Source organism: Pantherophis guttatus, chromosome 18, assembly GCF_059756535.1.
Source record: "Pantherophis guttatus breed Tessera chromosome 18, ASM5975653v1, whole genome shotgun sequence".
Taxonomy (NCBI): Eukaryota; Metazoa; Chordata; class Lepidosauria; order Squamata; family Colubridae; genus Pantherophis; species Pantherophis guttatus.
In genome coordinates, this window is record NC_142080.1 from 3821716 (window position 1) to 3837979 (window position 16264).

The 16264-nt window shown below is 49.3% G+C and overlaps 1 protein-coding gene across 1 annotated transcript in view; it reads right to left on the reverse strand.

The window, feature by feature from the left end:
* Nucleotides 1-41: 41 nt before the first annotated feature.
* Nucleotides 42-16264, reverse strand: part of GON4L (gon-4 like) — a 38334-nt gene continuing 22111 nt past the window's right edge. Inside the window, exons 20-32 of the mRNA XM_087881394.1 lie at nucleotides 15274-15390; nucleotides 12457-14103; nucleotides 10202-10466; nucleotides 8931-9112; nucleotides 7888-8085; nucleotides 7191-7334; nucleotides 6231-6374; nucleotides 5953-6072; nucleotides 3876-3989; nucleotides 3517-3709; nucleotides 2212-2929; nucleotides 1015-1117; nucleotides 42-469 (exon numbers count right to left, since the gene is read on the reverse strand). Of these exons, the coding sequence (XP_087737520.1) occupies nucleotides 311-469; nucleotides 1015-1117; nucleotides 2212-2929; nucleotides 3517-3709; nucleotides 3876-3989; nucleotides 5953-6072; nucleotides 6231-6374; nucleotides 7191-7334; nucleotides 7888-8085; nucleotides 8931-9112; nucleotides 10202-10466; nucleotides 12457-14103; nucleotides 15274-15390 (4104 nt within the window). The 3' untranslated portion in view covers nucleotides 42-310. The remainder of the gene's footprint in view (nucleotides 470-1014; nucleotides 1118-2211; nucleotides 2930-3516; nucleotides 3710-3875; nucleotides 3990-5952; nucleotides 6073-6230; nucleotides 6375-7190; nucleotides 7335-7887; nucleotides 8086-8930; nucleotides 9113-10201; nucleotides 10467-12456; nucleotides 14104-15273; nucleotides 15391-16264) is intronic.

Below are 16264 nucleotides of genomic sequence, written 5' to 3' on the forward strand. Positions count from 1 at the left end.
CTCCTTTGCGTGTTTTTGTTGAAAAAGGAGGAAACACCGTCTCGACGTCCTGCTTTAATTCTTTAAAATACGATCACTCAATAAATATTCGCCCCCTCCCCATTAATTTATACATTTCCTACTTTAAAAAAAAAATATTTACAGATCCGAGAGAGACGGTGGGATTCTTCTCACCTCCAAGCAACCCACATTGTGCAAGAGAATTAAAAATCATTAAATTTCCGGTGTCTTTCCAGGGTGTCTCAAGTGAGCCGCTGAGCGAAAGGGGGGCGGGTGTTAAACGCGTCCCCCAAAGTTCCTCTCTGCAGCCTTAAAAACCCGGTTCTTCCCGCTCGTCCTCCGAGAGGGCGGGATCTTTGTCGGAAAGCTGGTCGGTGTGGCTGGTGCTCATCCCGTCGTCCTCGTCGTCCGAACTGACGTCGCAGGCCGTGTGGAACAAGGTCATCAGTTCGCGGAAACGGTGGGCTACCTGAGTGGGGGAAAAGCAGCCGTGTTACATCAGCGATTCTCGGCAACTGGGAAGATGGGTGGGCTTCGACTCCCAGGATTCCCCAGCTTGGCTCGTACAGACTTCAAAATCCCAGAATTCCTCAAGTCAGAATACAGGAACTTCGACTCCCAGAATTCCCCAACAGCACGTACGGACCTTAACTCCTAGAATTCCTTAGCCTGGCTTGTGAAGACTTCAATTCCCAGAATGCCTCAGCCAGAATATATGGACTGCCAGAAATCCCCAGGCAGCTTGTGCAGACTTCAAACTCCCAGAATCCCCCAGGCGGCACGTATGGGCTCCATCTCCCCAAAATTCCCCAGCTTGGCTTATGTAGACTTCAACACCCAGAATTCCTCAGCCAGAATTTAGGGACTTCAACTCCCAGAATTCCCCAACAGCACATATAGAACTTAACTCCCAGAATTCCCTAGACCCGCTGGCGCTCTCCGCTCTCCCAGAAGACACATTTGACCCAATTGAAAGTGGGGTCCCCGAGAGCCCCAGGGGAAGGAAGGCCCCACCTCCTCTGGGGTCTTGTTGCCCAGCTGTTCGGAGATAGCGCTGAAGGTCTGCGGATCGGCCCCTCGCTCCTGGCAGCTGGTCAGGATCACGCGGTCGGCCTCCCTGGAAGAGGAAGGGAATTTAGACAGATTTCATCCACCCCCAGGAGTGAAATGCTACCGGTTTGGGCCGGTTTGCCCGAATCGGTATAAAAAAATGGTACTGGTTCACCGAACCGGTAGTAAAAATTGCTACTGGTTCGCCGAACCGGTCGTAAAAAAATATATTAAAAAAAGTTCTGACGATCAGCTGAACGACATGCGATTATTGAAACTTTTTTTAAAAAAAAACTTTTTAAAGCATTTTTAACTACTGGTTCCAGCGAATAGGTGGTAAAAAATGCTTTTAAAAAGTTTAAAAAAAAAAGGCTCCGACGATCACAGCTGTGCCACGCAATCGTCGGAACCTTTTTTTTTTTTATATACTTTTTTAAAGCATTTGTTACTACCTATTCGCCCGAGCCGGTAGTAAAAAATGCTTTTAAAAAGTTTTGCCAGAAGGCAAGAACAGTTAAAACAAAAGGGACGACTCAGTAGTAAGGCCTGGAGATGACTGGCCCCTCCCATAAGACTTAAAAGAGGAGCAAAGGCACGTTGGCCCTTTCCAGGAAAGCAACGTTGTTAATTCTGTTCCCAGTCGGCATTCTCTGTTTGATTCTGGACTCCGTGAGGCTTTGCCAATGAGGTCTTTGGCAGCGTGTCAAGGGAGATAAAGGTGGGGGATTATCAACCTTATCCCGAAGGACTCTTTGCAACTATTTGGGACTCATCTGTGAATGAACAGAATTCACAGCTGTTAAAATAAAACAGGTTTTTGGGACTACTCGTGTGATTTAATGACTCAGGAAGCCTAGGTCAGAATAGGTAGGTAGGTAGGTAGGTAGGTAGGTAGGTAGGTAGAGAGATAGATAGATAGATGACTGTAATAGACTGAAAATATATAGGTGAGACGAAATAAATTTATAAATAAATTTAGGTATCATCCTCTTGGTTTAAACAGCCTTAAAACCTGTCAAGGAGCCCCCAAACAGAACTGCTTGCTTTAGACCTGGGAAGGAAACAAAAGCAGGGGGATTTTGAAGGCAGCCCACTTCTCTGCTCCCCCAAAAAACGACCCTTTTCGAAGACCAGCGCCAGGAAAGGAAGGAGGAGACTTACCTGGTCCATAACACCACTTTCTCCCCCGTGGAGCTGACCTTGATGTTCTTGGCACAGACCGTGGGTTCGATTGTCCTAGGCTGCAGGTCTTCTCCTGCGATGGGCGCACCGCGATCAGGACCGACCGTGGCAGGGGCTGACCTCTCTTCCTTGGGTGAACGGTCGTCCCCCCCTCCTTCGGCTGCTTTCCCCGTTAGATTGGCGGCCTGCGTGCCGCCAGTTGGGGAGATCTCTGGTTCGGTCTGCAGGCTTGCCCCCAAAGTCTTCAGAGGGGGATCTTTGGACAACATCTCCCTAGCTTTGGGTTTTGTAGTCCCCGTGGGGGAGCGGCCGCCCAGCTCCTTGAGACTCGGCCGAGAAGGAACGAGGATGGAGGATGGAGGAGAGTTAGGATCCAGCCGGATTGCTTTTGAAGGACCTTCGGTCTCCGAATTGTCGGGGTTGGGGGCAGAAGGGGCCTCCCCCCCACTCCTGGGGCCGTGCCCCATCTCTCTTTTCCCCTCCGTGGGGCAGAGGCTGCTTTTCAGGCGATGCGGTTTGGGGGGGAAGGCCCCCCTCGAAGGTGGAAGGGGAGCCGTGGGTGGGTTCTTGGCAGGTTCGGCCCCGTTTGGAGGGCAGGGAGGGACAGGGGGAGGCTCCGTGGTTTTGCAAGCTGTCGGGAGGAGCCCCTCGGGAGGGGGCTCTCGGGATGAAAGGGGCTTCCCTTCCAGGCGAGCACCTGGGATGCAGAGAGAGAGAGAAATGAGAGAGGGAGGAGGGTGAATCCAACTGGTGGGAGGAAGGAAGGAGAGGGGGAGGAAAGGAGGGAGAGAGGGATAAAACGAAGGATGGAAGGAGGGTGGGAAGCAAGGAAGGAACAAAGAAATATGACCGGGGGGAAGAGGGGAAGGGATGGGAAGAAGGAAGAGGATGGGAAGGAAGAAAGAAATAGGGAGAGAGGGAAGGAAAGGAAGGAGGGAGGGAGGAAACAAAGAAACAGGAAAGGAGGGAGGAGAGGAGGGATGGAAAAAAGGAAGGCGGGAGGGTGGGAAGGAAGGAAGGAATAAATAAATATGGAGGGAGGGAGGTGGGAAGGAAGGAAATGAAGTAATAGGGAGGAAGGGAAGAAAATGGATGAGGGAAGGGAAGGAAAGGGGAAGGAAAGGGAAGGGAAAGATGGAAAGGGAAGGGAAGGGAAGCTTTCCTTCCCCGGAAGGGACATCTGCGTCTGATAGGACAGCCACCCTCTGCCCCAAAACCCAGCCCCTCCTCCTGCAGACCCCCTTCCATAATCCCACCGCATCTTCTTCCTCCTCCCAGGCGCACCTCCTCCTCCGGCAGAGTCTCCCTTCCGGCTGGCGGCTCTGATCCTGCCGGGGATGGCTTCCCCGTCGTCTCTCTTCTCCGCGTTGCCCTCGAGGGTCTCCTTCCCTTCCGGGCGAGGGCTGGGCTCTCGCTGGGACCGGCCCTCCGCAAACTCGCCCGGCTCTTTGTTTTTGGCGCCTTTGGGGTCTCCCACCTGCGGGAAGGCCGAGCGACACCTGTCAATCTTTCCGGAAGGTAGGGGGCAGCTGGCCACGCTCTTTCTCAATTCTCCCGCATGGCAGGTTCGTGGACCCTCCAGAGGGGTTGAGTTTTTCCTCCCTCTCTGGCCCCTTCCCCGAGACCCCGGGCGCCCTCCTCACCTTGGTGCTACAGTTGGCGCAGGTGCGCCGTTTGCTGCGCTTCAGCCGGGGGTCTCCGCTATTCTCGTGGCAGGAGCTGCACCAGTCCTTCTGTCCTTCCGGCCACTCGGACTCCTGAAAAGGGGGACCCAGAATCCCAAATGAGCCAGGAGGGGTCGATCCAGCCAGCGTATCCGTCGGAAGGGCTGACCCGCTTTCTAGGCAGCTCCGATGAGCCCGTTAATTGCTGGCTCGACCCTGGCTTAACGGCCCTAAGTGGGACTGGCAACGGCGTCACTAAGCAAAGCAGCCGTTCAGCTATGGGACTGCCCCGCTTAGCCAAGGGCAATTTCCATAGGAAATGTTACATTTATTTTTATTTAAGAGATTTATCTGGCTGCCCATTTTGCAACCAACCCTGGGCTGCACAATCAGAAATTAAAGTCTGTGTTTATCTGTCTGTCTGTCTGTCTATCTATTTATCTATATATACATCCATCCATCCATCTATCTATCATCTATCATCCATCTATCTTATCTATCAATCTGTCAATCTATCATCTCTCATCCAACTATCATCTGTCTATCTTATCTATCAATCTATCGATCATCTCTAATCCATCTTTCATCTATCTTATCTATCAATCAATCATCTATCTATCATCTGTCTATCAATCAATCTATCATCTGTCTGCCTATCTTATCTATCTATCTATCTATCTATCATCTATCATCCAGCTGTCTATCATGTCTATCATCTATCTATCTATCTATCTTCTATCATCCAGCTGTCTATCATGTCTATCTTATCTATCAATGTCTATCATCTATCTATCTATCTATCTATCTATCTATCTATCTATCTATCTATCTATCTTCTATCATCCAGCTGTCTATGTCTATCTTATCTATCTATCAATGTCTATCATCTATCTATCTATCTATCTATCTATCTATCTATCTATCTATCATCCAGCTGTCTATCATGTCTATCTTATCTATCTATCAATGTCTATCATCTATCTATCTATCTATCTATCTATCTATCTATCTATCTATCTATCTATCTATCATCTATCATCCAGCTGTCTATCATGTCTATCATCTATCTATCTATCTATCTTCTATCATCCAGCTGTCTATCATGTCTATCTTATCTATCAATGTCTATCATCTATCTATCTATCTATCTATCTATCTATCTATCTATCTATCTATCTTCTATCATCCAGCTATCATGTCTATCATCTATCTATCTTTCTATCTATCTATCTATCTATCTATCTATCTATCTATCTATCTATCTATCTTCTATCATCCAGCTGTCTATCATGTCTATCTTATCTATCTATCAATGTCTATCATCTATCTATCTATCTATCATCTATCATCCAGCTGTCTATCATGTCTATCATCTATCTATCTATCTATCTATCTATCTATCTATCTATCTATCTATCTATCCATCTTCTATCTCAGCTATCTATCTACCTCTTTATCATCCTATCTATCTATCTATCTATCTATCTATCTATCTATCTATCTATCTATCTATCTATCATCTACCATCCAGCTGTCTATCATGTCTATCATCTATCTATCTTCTATCATCCAGCTGTCTATCATGTCTATCTTATCTATCAATGTCTATCATCTATCTATCTATCTATCTATCTATCTATCTATCTATCTTCTATCATCCAGCTGTCTATCATGTCTATCTTATCTATCTATCAATGTCTATCATTTATCTATCTATCTATCATCATCTATCATCCAGCTGTCTATCATGTCTATCTTATCTATCAATGTCTATCATCTATCTATCTATCTATCTATCTATCTATCTATCTATCTATCTATCTATCTATCTATCTATCTATCTATCTTCTACCTACCTACCTACCATTTCCCCCAAAATAAGACATCCCCTGATAATAAGATCTTATCTATCAATCTATCGATCATCTCTCATCCATCTTTCATCTATTTTATCTATCAATCAATCATCTATCTAACTTCCAACTGTGAAGGCATCTAAGCAACGTTCCTTGCTTTGTTGGGGGCTTTGAAAGAAAAAGGGGGCTGGATTTTAAACCTTCTCAGCATTCTGGCTCCCCAGCTCTTTCCGTCTCTTGTTCTTCGAGGCGGCGTGGATTTTGGGGGGCTCCTCCTCTTCCTCCATGTCAGGCAGCGAGACTTCTTCGAAGCCGTCAAACTGGAAGGAGAGGGGCAAAGAAGCCAGGTTACCTCCTGTAGCTCCAGATTTTGCTCCCATCAGCTGGGAGGAGCAAAATGTCTGACCTCCACATCTGTCCCAATCTATTCCCCCTCCCAGGAGGACCAGAAGAGGCAGGGAGGAGACCCCCCACCCACCTCGTATTCTTTCTCCTCTGTCCAATTGATTTCTTCAAAATCCCCCAGACGGCCGGCCGAGGGACGCAGGTGATCGAAGAAGACGGAGAATTCGTCCTGGAGGTGATCGTGTCCTTTCAGCAGCTGCCACATCTGAGTCTTCAGCTAAATCCAGATGTTCCAAGAGGGTTAAAACGAACAAGCAAGCAAGCAAACTACAACATCAATAGGGAGAGAGAACCATCTAATGTATTTTTCGGAGTATAAGACGCATCTACCTTTTTTGGTGAGGAAAAGAAGAAAAAGAAATCTGCCTCTGCCTCTGAGCAATTTTGCCTCCTTGCAGCAAACAGCCAACAGCAAACTGCTTTACTTTCAGTTTCATTTTCAGCATAGCTTGATTAGCCCAAGTAAAAATAATCTGCTCCAGCAATTTACCTCTTTGCAGCAAGCAGCAGAGCCCTGTGCAAAACAGCTGAGAGCAAATCAGCTGAGAGTTGGGAGGCCGATCCAATCAACTTGTGCTAATTAGCCTGTGCTGAAGTTGAAAGGAGCTGTTTTTTCTTGCTGTTTGCTTGCAAGGAGGTAACTGCTGGGAGGCAGAGGCCAAAGGGTGGGGGCCAGTGGGTGGGCAGGGCTACATTTGGTGTATAAGACACGCCTAAATTTTCAGTTTGTGGAGAGGAGGAGGAGTAAGAAGGAGGAGGAGGAGGAGAAGAGGAGGAGGAGGAGGAGAGGAAGAGGAAGAGGAGGAGGTGGAGGAGGAGGAGGATCTCTGTGTTTCATGGTTTTCTTTATTACCAAACTAGGTAACCTCTTTGGTGCCATAAGGGACAGGTTTGAGGAAAGGAGGAGAATTATGGGGTTCTTGGTGCTCTCTGAGCTTGGGGGTTTTCTTGCAGATGTTTCATGACCCAACTAGGGAACATCATCAGTGCTAGACCTGACATACGACGAAGGAGGGGCAAGAAAACGTCTTACTTCCATGATCTCCTGGGGTACGCAGTCCGCGCAATTCTGCAAGACCTTGATGATCTTCTGGTGGTGGGAGGGGTTTTCAGCAAAGCAGATCTCCAACCGCCGAAGGAACGTCCGGCTCTTCTCGAAGGCCTGCTGTTCCTCAAACTGGTGGAAGGATAAAAAAGAAAAACAAAAAGAAAGTTAAAATGTTTTTATCGGCGGGAGGACAACAGGTGTCAGCACTTCAACCTGCATTTACTCTAGTGCTGAAATAAGAAGAAGAGGGGGCAGCTGGAAAGAGGACGCTTGACTTCTCACTTACTTATTTTCCCTGAAGATAATATCCCCTAGGAGATGAGATGGGAGGGGGGACATTCCTGGGAGCTGAAGTAGTCGATATGGGGAGAGTGATTTGGAAGAAGGCCAATGAGACGCAGAGAATTGGGGAACGGAAAGGGAAGGTTTGGGGTCAGGAAGTCAGAGTTGGCTACGCCACGATCGGGGACAGATTGTCGTGCTTAATAAAATGAAAGATTTCTTCAAAGACTATCTGTTTGGAAATGCAATTTATTTTATTTGAGACGACATCGAAATCTGACAACAGGCTACCTGAAGCAGACCCAGCCCAGGTGTGGACCCCAGGCGTTCTCGCTCTCTCCTATCCAACCTCAACCCCCCTTGCCAAGCTGAGGTACCCCAACTTCCCTGGCTGACTCACCAGCCCGCACTCCAGAGCTTGCTCGGGTAACAGGAAGGCCGCGAAATCGGTCAAGAGTTGAGGCCAGTCCTGAAGGATGACCCGCAGCCGGGCGTAGAGATCGACGGCCGTCTGTTTCTGCAGGTTATTCTCAAATTCGTAAATGTTGCGGAGGAATTCTTCGTACTTGCCCGGAACGAGGCGCAGGGCTTCGCGTACCTGTAGGGTGAAACCAAGAATTAGCGGGAGTTGATGGGGGTGGAGTTGCCAAAATCCCTATTAGGGTACTCAGCAATGGGTACAGGAGGTCCTCGACTTATGACTGCAATCGGGAGCATGTTCTGGCCCGCCAGCGGATCTGACAGCAGATTTGGACCGTGAGGTTGGAGAGGAACATGGGCCAGTCCTGAAGTCGGGAGAAGGCTCTGATGAGGGCTCTGCGTCAGAGGCAGAGAGTGGGCCAGGGCCGTCTGACAATTATCAGCTGCCTTCGGAGTCAGACATCAGTGAGGCAGAGGAACAGCTGGAGCCGGTTCCCAGTGTGCGCATGCGCAGAGTTGCCAGACGAAGGGTCTAAAGAACAAGGGTCGACTCAGGAGTAAAGCCACAGGTGGACAATGAATGGCCCCTCCCAGAGGGAGTAAAAGAGGAGCGAAAGAGGAGTGGAGTTTGCAGGAGACAATTAGTTCATTCCTGCATTCTTGCAAAGTATTGGCGGCGTCTGAAAGATATCGGCCTGGCCACTCGCCAAGCCTGATAAAGGTCGCTAATTGTGAATTATCTTGAAAGACTGTGGGAGATGAAAGACTTTGCTGGAGTGGAATTCACTGTAAAGTAAATAAATAAAAGGGGTTTATCGGGATGAGGACTCGGCTTCGTGCTGCTAAGGAAGCCTAGGTCAGAACAGAGCAGAATTTCCAAAGCGGTTGTGAACTCAATCCCGTTCGATTTCATGTCCCCGGCAGGAGCTGGAGCAAAGGACGAGAGCTCAACCCTGCCGCACAACAGCTCTCGAACGCGAGCTTGCCTCACTTCCTACCCAGCCTTCTAACTGTTCTCCTTACCCTGTTCAGGTAAGCCTGGGCGAAAGCAAAGTCCTTCTGCTCACGCAATGGGTCCCTCTCCAGGATGTCGTCATCGTAAAGAAGGAGGAGCTTGGAGGCGTCTTTGCTGGTGCGGCCCCGGCCCCGCTTGGCCCGGGCTCGGTGGGACGCCCGGCTCTTGGTGGCGGTTTTGGGATTCTCTCCTAAGACAAGGTAGCCGGAGCGAAAAATACGGGAGTTCGAGTGAGGATGGGCACGATGGAGTAACCGTGATGGGCTCCTGAGCTTTCATGACCCAACTAGGTAACAGCATCAGTGCTAGAAGGGAGGGGGGTTTCCTGAAAATCCCTCTTCCAGCACTGATGACGTTACATAGTTCGGTCATTAAATGTCTGTGAGAAAACCACCAAGCACGGATAGCAAAAGGACCCCACAATCTTCCTCCACCTCCTCGCAAACACTACCTCCTCTAGCACTGATGTTATTGCCTAGTTGGGTCGTGAAATGTTTGCAAAAAAACACCCACCAAATTCAGAGAGTAAAACATGGATCCCACGGTCCTCCTCCTCCTCTCCACAAACTCCCCTCTCTTCTAGCACTGATGACATTACTTAGTTGGGTCATGAGACATCTGCAAGAAAACCACCAAGCTCAGAGACCACCAAGGACCCCACTATTCAACCCTGAGCTACAAATACTCTCGTCTATCAGTAACCATGGTTGCCTGTCCTCAACCTGCCAAATGGACTGGAGGAGAAAAGCTGGCCTCAAACCAGTTGAAGTCCATACATCTTCAAGTTATCATGGTTAAAAAGCATTGATCTAATGCCATCTCTCTCTCTCTCTCTCTCTCTCTCACATCGGGTCTTCTACCGTATCATGATCCTGTTTTAACGACCGCATAATCCCTTGTGGGATGGAGTCTGGGCAACTGAATGGAGCTAGCGGAGTGTTTTTTTTACTGGCCGGATGCCTTTCCTGTTGCCAGGGCGGGGTTTTGTTCGGCAGATAATATTCTCATTGTGCCCTGAGAGAAAAATATCTGACGCTACCTGGGATCGAACTCACAGCCTCCTGATTTGTGAGGCTCCACAGCTCCACCTCTAGGCCCCCGCACCAATCTGTCCTAATCAGGTCTTCTACCTACTGAATAAATGGGGGCCATATAATCCATCTTTCCAAACTTGTCGTTTAAAAAAAAAAAATCATTTATGCCTTCTCGTCTTTTGTTATTTTCCGATCTTATTTCAAGAAGAAGGGTGGGGAAACCCCAATTTTTTAAGATAGCTGACCTGGAGGGCTGCTACTGGCCTCCACCGTCGGCGCGGCGCAGGTCGAGGCGAGAGAGGAAGCCGGACCGTCCCCCGGGCCCACAACCTCGTCGGCCATTTCGTCCTCCTTCTGTTGGCTCTCCAGAGGTTCTCCTTCCCCTTCTTCCTCCTCTTCCTCTTCCTCCTCCGGCTCCGAGTTCTCTTCCTGGGAGTTTTCCTCCTCCGAATCGCCTTCCTGGCTCAGCCGCCTCTCGGATGCCAGCCAGGTGAGTTTCTCCATGGTCTCCTGAAGACACCCCACCCCCACCGGAGAGCACATTCAGCACAACTCTTGGATCAGGGCCAATCCAAGACCCCACCCCACTTTGAACTGCACCCCCCCTCCCCTTATTCGTCCCTCCAAATTAAAACAATGACAAATGAAGCTTGGCTTTTCCCTACAGTCGTGATTAAATCGATTCATAGGCTCAAAGAAGGAGGACCCTGTTTTGACTATCTGATCAATTAAAGTTTGATACTTAATGGGTGCCAGATCTATCAATCAGAACAGAGCTGGGAGGGACCTTGGAGGTCTTCTAGTCCAACCCTCTGCTGAAGCAGGAGACCCGATCCCATTTCAGACACAGGGCTGTCCAATCTCTTGTTAAAAACCTCCAGTGATGAAGAAAGGAAGGAAGGAAGGAAGGAAGGAAGGAAGGAAGGGAGGGAGGGAGGGAGGGAGGGAGGGAGGGAGGGAGGGAAGGAAGGAAAGAAAGGAGGGAGGGAGGGAAGGAAGGAAGGAAAGGAGGGAAGGAAGGAAAGGAGGGAAGGAAAGGAAGGAAGGAAAAGAAGGGGGGAAGGAAGGAGGGAAGGAAGGAAGGACCTGGAAATGACCTTGGAGGTCTTCTAGTCAAACAGGAAGGAAGGAAGGAAGGAAGGGAGGGAAGGAAGGAGGGAGGGAAGGAAGGAAAGAAGGGAAGGAAGGAAAGGAGGGAAGGAAGGAGGGAAGGAAGGAAAGAAGGCGGGAAGGAAAGAAGGAAGGAGGGAAGGAAGGAAGGACCTGGAAATGACCTTGGAGGTCTTCTAGTCCAACAGGAAGGAAGGAAGGAAGGAAGGAAGGAAGGAAGGAAGGAAGGAAGGAAGGAAGGAAGGAAGGAAGGAAGGAAGGACCTGGAAATGACCTTGGAGGTCTTCTAGTCCAACAGGAAGGAAGGAAGGAAGGAAGGAAGGAAAGGAGGGAAGGAAGGAAAGGAGGGAAGGAAAGGAAGGAAGGAAAAGAAGGGGGGAAGGAAGGAGGGAAGGAAGGAAGGACCTGGAAATGACCTTGGAGGTCTTCTAGTCAAACAGGAAGGAAGGAAGGGAGGGAGGGAAGGAAGGAGGGAGGGAAGGAAGGAAAGAAGGGAAGGAAGGAAAGGAGGGAAGGAAGGAGGGAAGGAAGGAAGGAAGGAAGGAAGGAAGGAAGGAAGGACCTGGAAATGACCTTGGAGGTCTTCTAGTCCAACAGGAAGGAAGGAAGGAAGGAAGGAAGGAAGGAAGGAAGGAAGGAAGGAAGGACCTGGAAATGACCTTGGAGGTCTTCTAGTCCAACAGGAAGGAAGGAAGGAAGGAAGGAAGGAAAGGAGGGAAGGAAGGAAAGGAGGGAAGGAAAGGAAGATAGGAAAAGAAGGGGGGAAGGAAGGAGGGAAGGAAGGAAGGACCTGGAAATGACCTTGGAGGTCTTCTAGTCAAACAGGAAGGAAGGAAGGGAGGGAGGGAAGGAAGGAGGGAGGGAAGGAAGGAAAGAAGGGAAGGAAGGAAAGGAGGGAAGGAAGGAGGGAGGGAAGGAAGGAAGGAAGGAAGGAAGGAAGGAAGGAAGGAAGGAAGGAAGGAAGGAAGGACCTGGAAATGACCTTGGAGGTCTTCTAGTCCAACAGGAAGGAAGGAAGGAAGGAAGGAAGGAAGGAAGGAAGGAAGGAAGGAAGGAAGGAAGGAAGGAAGGAAGGTAGGAATAACAGAATAACAGAGCTGAAGGGACCTTGGAGGTCTTCTAGTCCAACAGGAAGGAAGGAAGGAAGGAAGGAAGGAAGGAAGGAAGGAAGGAAGGAAGGAAGGAAGGAAGGAAGGAAGGAAGGAAGGAAGGAAGGAATAACAGAATAACAGAGCTGAAGGGACCTTGGAGGTCTTCTAGTCCAGACCCCTGCCCGAGCTGGAGACCCTATATCATTTCAGACAAGTGGCTGTCCACTCTCTTCTTGAAGACGTAAGAGAAGGGTGAAGGCAACTCAGGAGGCATTGAAGAATCCCCGTTCTGGTCTTACCTGAAGTTCTGGCACCGAGAGCACCGATTCCTCGGAAGCCGAAGACATCTCGTCTTCCTCATCCTGGATGTAATCATCAAAATCTTCCTCTTCCTCTTCCTCCAGCCCGTCTTTCTCGCCTCCTCCCTCCTGGCTGGCCGACGCCTCCACCTTTCCCAAGGAGCTGCTGGTGTTGTCCGCCACGGAGCTGCCGACGACGTTGGCGGGAGAAGCGTGACTTCTTTCTGTCGATGACGATGCTTGCGGGCCGGTTGAGTTGGCCGTCTCCTCTTCTTCGTCCTCCTCCTCCTCGCCGCCGGGTTGATTCTGAACTTCTTCCAGCTCCTTCTTGACCGCCGAGGCCGGCTCAACCTCCAGGCCCTGCCCGAGGCCCAAAATCAACTCTTCTTTCATTGGAGAATCTTCTGAAGATGGATTTTGGGGAACGGGGGCTGCCTCTGAAGATGGTGTCTCCTTGGTGGCTTCCAAGTCCACCTTGACTAAGTCTCCTAACTCCGCCATGGGGGAGAAGGGAGCGGGGGCTACAACCTCAGGAGGCCTGCCTTCGCCCACCTCCACGTAACCCTGGACAGGAGGTTCCGCTTGGACCTCAGGGTGAAGATTAGAGGACCACGAGCCAACGACATCTCCTGGAGCTACTTCTGGGCCCGTTTTGGGGTTGGCCTTGCCAGGGTCTGGAGCGTCCCCAACGGACGCCACCTTGTTGACCGGTTGAGTAGACATCTCCATATCTTTGACCAGCGCGGACGTCGGGGTGGGGCCCGAATTGGAAGAGACCACCAAGGGCAGGGTGGGAGAAGCCGCCAAGGACTGGTTGAGCGGGCAGGAGAAGGGCGTGGAGTTGACCAGCAGCGTGGTGATGGGGATGGGCTGGGGGGCCGAGACCGCTCTGGTGGCGGCGGACAGAGGCTGCAGGACGTTACAGCCGTTGGCGATGCCCAAGACTTTGACCGTCCCGGCAGGAACGGTGAAGATGACGGGGGTCGAATGAAGCACCGGGGCGGCCTTCAGCAAAGGAACCACTTTGGGGGCCTTCTTCTTCTGGTACCCCCTCGGGACAGGAGCCTTCCGGACGCGGTTGGAGGGCAAAGCCGGGAGGATCATTTTGGGGTGGAAAGCGACGGGAAGGGAAGAGACGACGTTTGAGGGAACCGCGGGGGCCAAGCACGGCCGGGGCCCCGACGGCTGAGCGGAGAGGACGCCTTGCAGCTCAAAAGGGGCGCCGTGGCCCAGGGCGGAGGGCAGATTCAGGTGTGGCACAGCCGACAAGGGTTGGACCAGCGAGGCGGGTTGGGACAAGGGGGAGACGTGAGTTGCTAATTTGCCGGGGGCTGCGGCGGGCAGGGGCTGCTTGGCACTCATTTTGATGAAGCCGCCTGTCCCGGCCGGGGGCAAACAAAGGCTCGGTTGAACCAGGAAGGGTTTGCCGGCGGCTGGCCGCTGCCATCGCCAGATTCGGCGACAGAAGCGGCTGCTCAGAGGTCTCAGGATGAGCTGGAGGCCCTCGGGCATGCGCAGAGGACACTCGGGGTTGGCGGGATGGGCGGAGTCGCTTCCCGCCTTGGGATCCGCGTCGGGGCCCTGGGAGTCCGCTCTAGCGCGCTGCTGCTGCTGCTCTATGGCCTCTTGGATGGAGGGCATGCTGGCCTGGGACAAAAAAAGGAGAAAAAGGAAAAAAAATATAGGCGTTTATGTGTGAATTGTGTTTGAAGAGAGGGGAAAATAAAAAGAAATTGTGTTTGTGTTGTGTGTGAGTGAACTTTCAAGGAGCAACACCAAGAAAGCTTTTTTTCTTCCTTCTTCTTTTTTTCAGCATCCAGCCAGGGTGGATTTTATACGTTAAAAGTTAAATTTTACTGGCTATAAATGTATTTTTCTCTTTTGTTGTTTACGCTAATTTTTTGGGGATTCTTGTTAGTGCGGCTTTGTTTGTTTTTCTCTTTTGTAGTTTACCTTTTTGTGATCAAATAAATATACTTAAATAAAAAAAGACTAAGAAAGCTGTTTTTCCCTCTTTTTTTTTTTCCAGCATCCAGTCGGCGTCGATTTTATATATTAAAAGTTAAATTTGTTTGCTGTAAATTTATTGATAAATTGATTTGTTCTCCGCTAATTTATAAATTGGTTTGTTCTACGCTAATTTTTGTTGTTGTGTCATTTTGTCTGTTTTTCTGTTTTGTATTTTACCTTTTTGTGATAAAAATAAATATACTTAAATAGAAAAAAGACCAAAAAAGCTGTTTCCCCCCCCCTTTTTTTTTTCAGCATCCAGCCGGGGTGGATTCTATATGCTAAAAGTTAAATTTACTTGCTATAAATGTATTTTTTTCTTTTGTTCTACGCTAATTTTCGTTAGTGTCGTTTTGTTTGTTTTTCTGCTTTGTATTTTACCTTTTTGTGATCAAATAAATATACTTAAAATAAAAAAATACCAAGAAAGTTGTTTCTCCCCCCATTTTTCTTTTTTTTCCAGCCTCCAGCTGAGGTGAATTTTATACGTTAAAAGTTAAATTTATTTGCTATTGAAACCCCCTTTTTCTCTTTTGTCGTAGGCTAATTTTTGTGGTTGGTGCCGTTTTGTTTGTTTTTCTGTTGTCGTATTTGACCTTCACGTGATAAAATAAATATACTTTAAAAAAGAGAGAGAGTCCCAGAAAGGTGGAATTACAGAGATTTCCCTAAAGGATTTTTAACGCCTGCCTGATAAGAACAGGCCGTCCTTGAATTACATCTATTAAGCGGAGCAGGAAAATATGTTGTGGTGCCACACAATTGTGAAGCAAAGCCTCACACGACACACCCAACACCACAATTTACCTTTAACCAGAAGGGCAACAGATGTTCTTCCTGTTCCGCAGGCGGCTTCCAATCTCCGGGTTGGATTTCCTCGCAAAGCCGAGGCAAAACCGGAAGTTGCTTCGTGGTTTTATAGTACTGGAAAATCGAGATAAGATCGGGAAGAAGCGATAAAAGAACGGATCAATCGGACTTCTGACCTTGCCTACTGATCTATAGAGAAGGGAAGTCCTCAAATTACGACCGCAATCGAGCGCCAGATTTCTGCGTGGCTAAGCGAGACATTTCTCGAGTGAGTTTTTGTCCCATTCTAGATTTCTCCTCCGAGAAGCTTCTTCAGCTCTGACTGGATGGAGGGGAATGGAAGGATTGATACTCCTTGCAGGCAGCTGGTCGTTTGCATCCTTTTAGAGGGTCGTTGAGGCCACTTGGAGGTTTACCTGTGTCCTCGGGGTCACCTGAGTGGTGTAAATAGGGTGGGGAGCCTTCTTGGAACTGCTGAAAGGACTGTGTGGTAGATTGGAGGTAGACGATGTCTTATCCCTCCCCCTCTGTTGAGGGAGGGCTGTTCAATTTGGACCTAGATGGCCTCTTGGACCCCTCTCTCAAACCAGCGGTCCTCTCTGTCCAAAACGTGGACTTTGCTGTCTTCAAAAGAGCGGCCTTTGTCTTTGAAATGCAGATGGGCTGCTGAATCTTGTCCTGATGGGTTTGTTCTGTTATGTTGTGCCACGCGGTTGTGAAGTGGCTGTTTTGTTTCCCCAATCTATCTCCAGTCTACAACACGGTCCCTTCAGCAGTTCCAAGAAGGCTCCACACCCTATTTGCACCACTCAGGTGACACCGAGGATACAGGTAAACCTCCAAGTGGCCTCAACGACTCTCTAAAAGGATGCAAATGGCCAGTGGTCTACAAGGAGTAGCAATCCTTCCATTCCCCTCCATCCAGTCAGAGCTGAAGAAGCTTCTTGGAATGAGAAGCGAAACGTACTCAAAAGAAAAAACCAGAAAG